Raw genomic sequence first — 9,664 nt, forward strand, 5'->3', positions numbered from 1 at the left:
TCATTGATCTCTGATTTAATTTTGGATATTTCTTTTCTTCTGCTGGGTTTAGGCTTAGATTGTTCTTCTTTTTCCAATTCCATAAGATGGCTTGTGAGTTTGTTGTTGATGCGCTCTCTTTCTGTTTTTCAAATGTAGGCATCCAAAGCAATAAATTTTCCTCTCAAAACTGCTTTTGCTGTATCCCACAGGTTTTGGTAGCTTATGTCTTCATTGTTATTATGCTCAAGGAAGTTAATGATTTCATCTTTTATTTCTTCCTGCACCCACTGTCATTCAACAGAAGGTTGTTTAATTTCCATGCCTTTGTGTGAGGTTGATCATTTTTGTTGGAGTTCCACCTTTAGTGCCTTGTGGTCTGAGACAATACAAGGTAAAAATTCAATTTGTTTGATTCTGTGGAGGTTTGTTTTGTGTCCTAGGATATGATCAATTTTGGAGACTGTTCCATGGACAATGAGAAGAATGTATATTCTTTATCTTTGGGATGGAGTGTTCCACATGTGTCTATCAAGCACAGTTGTTCTAGGGTCTCATTTAAGTCCCTTCCATCTTTAATTTCTGTTTAGAGGATCTGTTTAGAGTTCCGTAAGAGGAGCGTTAAAGTTCCCCGTTATTATGGTGTGATAGGATATCATATTGTTCAGACTGAGTAAGGACTGTTTCAAGAATCTAGGAGCATTTAAGTTGGGTGCATAAATACTTAGAACTGAAACGTCTTCTTGTATTTTTCCCTTGACCAATATAAAGCAACCGTATTTGTCTTTTTTGACTTTAGCTGCTTTAAATCCACATGTATCTGAAAATAAGATTCCAACCCCTCCTTTCTTCTGAATTCCATTTGCCTAAAAAATTGTCTTCCAACCCTTAACTCTTGAGTTTTAATTTGTCTTTTGAAGCTAGGTGTGTTTCTTGCAGACAGCAATGGATGGCTTATGTTTTTTAATCCAATCAGTCAATCTATGCCTCTTCAATGGGTAATTCAAGCCATTAAGATTTATTGAGATAATAAGTGTGGTAGTGTTCTATTCATCTTATTTTGTGAGAGTCCATTGCTTACTTTTATCTTTTGCATAATTGTGGAAGTTAGGTTCTGTCCTTCAATTTCTGAGTTCTTACTTTGCTGTTGATCCATTGTGATGGTCAGTGTATAGAAGAGATAGAAGTATTTCCTACAGAGCTGGTCCTGTGGCAAATTTCCTCAATGTTTGCATCTCAGTAAATGATTTGATTTCTCTGTCAATTTTAAAGCTTAGCTTAACAGGATATAGAATTCTGGGCTGGAAACTGTTCTGTTGAAGTAGATTAAAGGTAGATGACCAGTGTCTTCTTGCTTGAAAAGTTTCATTAGAGAAGCCTGCAGTCACCCTGATGGACGTGCCCTTGAAGGTCAACTGGCACTTATTCCTGGAAGCTTGCAGAATCTTTTCTTTTGTCTTGACTTTGGACAGGTTCATCACAATGTGTCCTGGAGAAGCTCTGCTAGAGTTGAGGTGACCTGGGGTCCAATATCCCTCTGAAAGGAGCATGTCAGAATCTTTGGTGATATTTGGAAATTTTTCATTTATAATATTCTCTAGTATGGCTCAGCACCTGTAGCTCAAGCAAGTAAGGTGCCAGCCACATACACTAGAGCTGGTGGGTTCCAATACAGCCCAACCCTGCCAAACAACAATGACAACTACAACCAAAAAATAGCCAGGCATTGTGGCAGGCGCCTGTAGTCCCAGCTATTTGGGAGGCTGAGGCAAGAGAATGCTTAAGCCCAGGAGTTGAAGGTTGGTTTGAGCTGTGATGTGACAGCATTCTACCCAGGGCAACAGCTTGAGGCTCTGTCTCAAAAAAAAAAAAAAATCTCTAGTATGGCTTCCATTCCCCTGGGGCATTCTTCTTCCCCTTCTGGGATACCGTATGTTTGAACGCTTTATAAAGTCCCATAATTCTGTCAGTGAATGTTCTGCTTTCTCTTTCTTCTTTTCTGCCTCTTTAACTATCTGAGTTATCTCAAGAACTTTGTCCTCTACCTCTGACATTCTTTCTTCTGCATGGTCTAATCTGTTGTTGATACTTTCTGTTGCATCTTTAAGTTCCCTAATTGACTGCTTCAGTTCCTTCAGCTCTGCTATATCCTCTCTATATTCTTCATATCATTCATCTCTTATTTGATTCTGTTTGTGGATTTCCTTTTGGTTATTTTCCACTTTATCAGCAGTTTCCTTCATTGTTTCCATCATTTCCCTCATTGTTTTCATCATCTGTATTCTAAACTCCCCTTCTGTCATTTCTAACATTTCTTTATAGGTGGAATCCTCTGCAGTAGCTACACTTCATGGTCCCTTAGAGGGGTTGTTCTGGACTGGTTTTTCATGTTGCCAGGATTTTTCTGCTGATTCTTCCTCATGAGTGTTTTCTTTTACCTGTTTCCTTGCCCTAATTTTCCTTTCACTTCCTCTTGCTCTTAAAGTTCCCCTGCCTCTGGCTTAGGGTTTCCATGAGTCCAGTTCTCCACTGCTTTTGTCCTCCTCATGGAGTCCAGAAGTCTCTTGCTGACTCCTTGTGTCCCCAAAGGGATGTTTCTGGGTAGATCCCACCAGCCAGAAAGGCCCGGAGTCTTCTCTCCCCAGTCTCACCATGCCCAGTTGCAAGGAAGCTGTTACTCTGCCACCATCTTGCTCCTCCCTCTGACAAATAGTTTTTAATACTTGGTTTTAATTTGTAGTATTATAAATATCAGTAGATAAAATAATTTTCCACATAATTAAAAGCTTTTTAGAGCCATCACTAATTTAAGAATATAAAGATGTTCTGAAGTCAAAAGGTTTAGAAACTGCTGTTCTAGGTTGTGCTCCTAATTGGGAATCAACCCTTTCTCTAAAAGGCCCTCATTCTTTCTAGTGAACAATGGTATTTAAGGCACCACAGTCTGTGTACAAGAGAGCAAACGCGTATTTTAATATCTTCTGCAACCCAGACTTGAGAAAAATTTGCATCTACGAAACCAAAATTCTGATTAATAGCAAAGCATTTTGTTTTCTCCAATTATATTTCTCTTAAAAGGTTATCTGTTATTATTTCTCAGTAGCTAATAAAACATTTGTTATCGGGGTGGTGCCTGTGGCTCAAAGGAGTAAGACGCAGGCCCCATACGCTGGAGGTGGCGGGTTCAAACCCAGCCCCAGCCAAAAACTGCAAAAAAAAATTTGTTATCAAAAAAATTCAACATAAAACCATTCACAAACGTATGAAAACACAATTTATGTAACATAGGTCCTAAAATTAAGTTTACTCTGTCAGTAACTTAAAAAGTAAAAGTTAATTATACCACTACAAAAAAAAAAACTTACATTTAAGTGATTCCTGTGTAAGCATCATGTTTTCCTCATGACAGATGGACAGATAGATGAATTATTTTGAAGGAAGGAAAATAAATGGAAATCAAATACATAATTAAACCAATTTGCTTCTCTATTCTCTTTTTCTCATCTATAGAATGAAAATCAAACAGAATTATATTCTAAGCCATTCTCCAACTTAGCTCAAAAATTTTTATGACTACTGACACTAATATTGAGAAAGTCACAGGTGTAGCACCAGAAGGCAGCTCTATCTTTTGACTGATTGTTAAAGGTGAAAATCTAAGACTACCACGACTAAAATAGGAAAAAACGGGGGGGGGGGGGTGTACACAAGCAATTTGAAATACTATACTGCAAAGCAGAAAACATTTTAAATAAAGACACTTAGAAGGAGATATATGTTCCCAGACTTACCTATTTTTATGTTAATCAAAATGAGGCTGAGATCAACCCTGGGGGGTTCCATTTATAATTGTTAATGTCATTTATGTTACAGTGAGAAAATCAAGACATTTTTTAAAAATGATCAATGTGAAAGACATCAAATCAACTGCAAAAACATACTTTAAAAAATTATTTCATCCATCCCTTCATTCATTCATTAATTTTAAAAGACAGGTATCACTCTATCTAGCCCAGGTTGGCCTCACACTACTGAGCTCAAGTGATCCCCTCACCTCAGCTTCCCAAATAGCTATCACTAAATACCACTGTGCCCAGCCCAAATGTATATTTTAGGGGTATTATCACTCAAATATTTATTTCGCTGTAGTGGTCTCATGCTGCTCTTGAGTCTTTGAGTTTATATACATTTTCTTGGATAATGGCAAAGTATACAATGGTATATAAATATTACCTTTGCACAAATGATTTCCCAAGTAGGAGCAAGGACTATAAAACCTACCTTCCCTTTGTAAATAAACTGCACTACATTTTTCACCTTAAAATGTAAAGTGAATATAGGAAATAAAGTCTTCCTCATAAGTAAGGTAACAACCTATGGCAACAAAAAAGCCATTAAAATATATTGACATTTTAGGCTTAAATAGGATTCACAGAAATGAAGATTTAAATTCAAATGATATAATTTTATTTTCAAATGCATATTATCTTTCAGAAATGAAATGAAAAACAGAAAACAAACAAATGTTTGTTCCTCGCTTATAATTATTATTCTTGCTTTAATCACATTTTACTGTTTCCTTCCAAATAATGGACACACAACTTGTTTTCCTCCATTTTACTTGGTTATCTATGTATCAATATTTACCATATTACAAATTAAAAATAAGAAAAGTTTAAACTATTCATCAATTTATTAAAGTCATAAATCCATTACAAAATTAACACATTTTTATAAAAGATACCTGTATTTTACAAAATAAAAAGTTTAGAGAGAAAAGCAACTGTTTTACATTATGGCGAATCTCTCTAGTATCTGGCTCAATGGAAAACAGACTCTTATGCATACTTCCACATTCAATCTGTTATGATATCGCACATCATGCAGCCTCTGGAAAATTTCACTACACTCATGAGACAATGAATGTGGAAAAGGCAAATAATGTCTCAGTATTTCTACGCAAACAGTTTTGACATCTGAGTTCCACAGATAACACTTTGAACAGTCTTCCATGTTCTAACAATTTTTCTCTACTTCTTTTTAAATTCTTTGTTTCTACCCATTAAACTGGGTTCATTTTCTTCATTACTACTATCTATGACTTCTGCCATGCTTTTATTCTATCTACCTACCTTTGTGCCCTCTCTAACTTAATTGTCTCTTCTGTGATAATGTTCTTTTCCTTTTTAAAGTAGTGCCAGTTCACATTTCATCTCTTCCTGCTAACTCACTTTATCATCTCTCAATCTGTCCACTTCTGCTTTTTTGATCTTCACAGAGGTAAATGCATCATCAAGTTTTTTTAATTTGTAGTAGAATATTTCATGAGAAATTTTTACAAGCTTCATAACAACATTACCTCTGGTAAGGACTCTGTGTTAGTAAATAATCCTCTCTTTTTCTTCTTTTTTCTTGCAGTACCTTTTTTTTTTTTTTGAGATAGAGTCTCTCACTATGTCGCCCTGGGTAGAGTGCCATGACATCACAGCTCACAGCAACCTCAAACTCTTGGGCTTAAGCGATTCTCTTGCCTCAGTCTCTCAGTAGCTGGGACTATAGGCATCCACCACAACGCCTGGTTGTTTTTTTTTGTTACTGTTGTCATTGTTGTGTAGCTGGCCTGGGCCAGGTTCAAACCCGCCAGTCTCGGTGTATGTGGCCAGCACCATAACCACTGTTCTACAGGCACCGAACCTTATAGTACCTTATCATTACTCACTGAATGAGCTGAATTTTCCTTGATCATAATTTATACAAGCTCCTGTAAAAAGATGGGAGGAGAGCCAGACGTGCTGGCTATTGCCTATAATCCTAGCACTCTGGGAGGCAGTGGCAGAAGAATGCCTGAGCTCAGGAATTCCAGACCAGCCTGAACAAGAGCAAGACCCCACCTCTATTAAAACAGAAAAATTAGCCAGCCATCATGACACAGGCCTGTAGTCCCAACTACTCAGGAGGGTAAGGCAGTCCTAAACTTCTCTTCTTTGCTACTATACTCTCCTTAGGCAATCTCATCTGAGTCCTATTAATTCCTATCTCATTGGTAGTGCAGACCAACCCCTCTGTATCTAAATGCCTATTCGATATTGCCACCTGCAAGTCTCTCAGTGATCTTCAATATAATGTGCTCCCCAAACTGAGCCCTGCAAATCTTTTCATCCTCTAGTGTTACTCTGTCTCAGTTGATAGCATTCTAACCAGGCAAGAGATATATCTCAGAGTCATCCTTGACAATCTTTTTGTTAGCACTCTACATCTAGGCTGTCAACAAATACTGTCATTTTATATCTGTCACTAAAAATATACCACTAATCTATGTGCTTCTCCTTGTCCATTGCTGCTGCCTCAATCAGGTTTTCATCATCCCTCCCTTAAACGACTGTAATATTCTTCTTCTTATTGCTTGAACTCTACTCTTGATTCCTTCATGCAATCTGTTCCCGTCACAAAAGCCAGAAGACCTTCAAGAAATGTGTATCTAAACTTCCTGTTTGAACATCACTGAATAATTCTGTTTTCCCCATCTCTTCCTGTACTTTATTTTTAAAAATCTAAATAAACTGGAAGAACTAAACAAACTTATGCATTTGGAAATTAAATTATTGACAAAATTAGGAAATATTATTGGTAAATTCAACAACACACATAAGAGTTGCTGAATACAGTTGGGACATTGGGCAGATCTCACTTGTAAGGAAGTGAAGACAAATGGAAAAAAGAGATCTCAGAAAGCTTCACTTTCAGCAAAAAATGTACTTATTGGCTCAGTGCCTATAGCACAGTGGTTATGGAGCCAGCCACATACACCAAGGCTGGTGGGTTCGAACTCAGCCTGGGCCAGCTAAATAACAATGACAACTGTAACAAAAATAATAGCTGGGCATTGTGGCAGGTGCCTGTAGTCCCAGTTACTTGTAAGGCTGAGGCAACAGAATTGCTTAAACCCAAGAGTTTGAGGTTGCTGTGAACTGTGACATCATCACACTCTACCCAGGGCAACATAGTGAGAGACTTTGTCTCAAAAAAAAGATGTACTTATTGAAGGCTTTTATGGTGGTCTAAATTGTTTTGCAACAATTTTACAACTCACTATAACTGAGTTTTGCAAAGGTGGAAGCAGAATCATTCTTGGACCTAGACTGGTTCAGAAAAGCAGACTAAACACACTATTTAAGTTACATAAGTAAACAGTATTTAGCCAAAACAGTCTGTCTCTATGGCAGCAAAGGAGAGAGCCACACTGAATTGTGAGACCTAATTAGCCTGGAATACGACCTTAGCCTTCTTCCACCTCTCATCTTTTTTTTTTTTCTTGAGATACAGCCTTGCCCAGGCACCCTGGGTAGCGTGCAGTAGGGTTCATCATAGCTCACTGCAACCTCAAACTCCTGGACTCAACTGATGCTCCTGGGTAATTTTTCTATTTTTCATAGAGACAGGGTCACACTCTTGCTAAAGATGGTCTTCAACTCTTGAGCTCAAGCAGTCCTCCCACACTGGCCTCCCAGGACGCTAGGATTACAGGCATGAGCCACCACACCTGGCCCACCTCCCATCCTTTTACAGGAGCTTGGACAAGTTATGTTCAAGAAAAATTTAACTCATTCAATGAGTAATAAAAAGTTACTACTTTTTAGATGGTAAGGATGGGAGTGGCTAAAAATTCAAGACAGAAGAACAAATAATAATTAAAAGACCCTGAGAAAGAAGGGACGTAGTGAAATCTAGAGCACAGGTATGGGCCTTAGACAAGAAAAAAGACATCCTCTGCTACAGTAGGTAACAGAAGGGTCAGCAGAGGCTGAGATCCAGTAACTAGGTGTATGTGAATTTAGCGTAAGAAATGTTGTGATAACGATTCTTTTTTTTTTTTTTTTTTTAGACAGAGCCTCAAGCTATCCCCCTGGGTAGAGTGCCATGGCATCACAGCTCACAGCAACCTCCAACTCCTGGGCTCAAGCGAGTCTCCTGCCTCAGCCTCCCAAGTAGCTGGGACTACAGGCGCCCGCCACAACGCCTGGCCATTTTTTGGTTGCAGCCATCATTGTTGTTTGGCAGGCCCGGGCTGGGGATTCGAACCCGCCACCTTAGGTGTATGTGGCTGGCGCCTTAGCTGCTTGAGCCACAGGCGCCGAGCCGTGATAACAGATTCTAATAGCTCCATGACATGAGAGAAGGTCATTTGTATAATATTTGTATATAGTGGTATTTAGAATTACAGTACCTTTTCTCTGGTATCACTTTTAACTTGCTCATCTTGAGTTACTTCATTTCACCATTGCAGGTAATCTAAAAGAAAAATAGTTAATATTAAACACTTATAACTCTTTTTTCCATATACTAGATGTCATAAAAGCCATACAATTGAAAGTTTTCATTACGAGCAACACAAGATAACACTGGAAACCAAAAGAGAAGGAGTTTTATGTACTTCTGGCAAGTCAGATGTGTAATGTATGACTATTAAAATACCTGAAGTCAGCTAGCAACAGAACATGTTATCAAAATCCTGCAACTACAAAAACATAGAAACCTAACACAATGCAGTTTGCAATCCAGTGGTAAGATTTCTTTTGAGACACTTCAAATCGTCCTTCCTGCTCTCAAACTCCCCCTTAAAATACTCAAACCAACCACACTTCCTATGATTAGTATGCTTACTATCCACACAATAGCCAAATACTAGAAAATATTCAAGACTGTTTCTACATGGAAACATTTTTAAATTAGCAAAAAGCTTCTATGCACATCCTCTCATAATCAAAATAGTTTTCATTTTTAGAGAGTCTATATAATATACTTTAAAACTACCTTAAGTGTTGATTCATGCAATTTTATAGTTCTTAAGATTTATTTTACAGCAATTCACCCCACAAATCTTTTAATTTTTAATGCTTACTGAAACAGAATTTTGTGGCATTACTAAAAAGTAAACCAATTACTACAAATCTGACAAGTTACTCACATATTTAGTAATGCTATGTTTAAAGGAACAACATGAAAAGAGCAAACTTCAAATTGCTTAACAGATTCAGAAGATACATCTAGATGTTGCTTTTCAATAACAACTTTTCAACAAAACATACATTTTTTTCATTTTCCTCATTAACTAAAAAAAGAAACACATTTAGAATTATGTACAAAAATTATATGAGCTGTTATTAAGGTCAATGAGAAACTTAAAATTGCAAACTACTTTTCTTTTAATTGACTCTTTTTCATACATGACTACAAAATCAAAGTGACTTTTCTTTTTTTTTTGGAGACAATCTCATTTCTGTTACCCTGGGTAGAGTGCCATGGTGCCATCATAGCTCACAGAAACCTCAAACTCTTGGGTTCCAGTGATCCTCTTCCCTCAGCCTCCTGAGTAGCTGGGACTACAAGTACCCCCCCACAATGCCCCACTAGTTTTTCTATTTTTAATAGAGACAGGGTCTCGTTTTGCTCCGCCTAGTCTCAAACTCCTGAGTTCAAGGGATCCACCCACCTCAGCCTTCCAAAGTGCTAGGATCCAAGCATGATCTATCGCACTGCACCCACCCTCAAAGTAACTTTTTCCAACTTCCAAATTAATTAAGAATCTCTGGGCTCGGCGCCTATAGCTCAACCGGCTAAGGCACCAGCCACGTACACCTAAGGTGGCCGGTTCGAATCCCCAGCCCGGACCCGCCAAACAACAATG

General features: G+C 37.9%; 1 protein-coding gene across 1 annotated transcript in view; it reads right to left on the reverse strand.

Annotated features, from left to right (window-relative positions):
• The window catches only part of AGTPBP1 (ATP/GTP binding protein 1), a 185,611-nt gene that overhangs the window by 160,254 nt on the left and 15,693 nt on the right, over positions 1-9,664 (reverse strand). The window contains exon 2 of the mRNA XM_012812988.2: positions 8,204-8,268. Coding sequence (XP_012668442.1) covers positions 8,204-8,235 — 32 coding nt within the window. The 5' untranslated portion in view covers positions 8,236-8,268. The remainder of the gene's footprint in view (positions 1-8,203; positions 8,269-9,664) is intronic.

This window comes from Otolemur garnettii, unplaced genomic scaffold (genome assembly GCF_000181295.1).
Source record: "Otolemur garnettii isolate 467f Iridium unplaced genomic scaffold, OtoGar3 scaffold00006, whole genome shotgun sequence".
Classification (NCBI taxonomy): domain Eukaryota; kingdom Metazoa; phylum Chordata; class Mammalia; order Primates; family Galagidae; genus Otolemur; species Otolemur garnettii.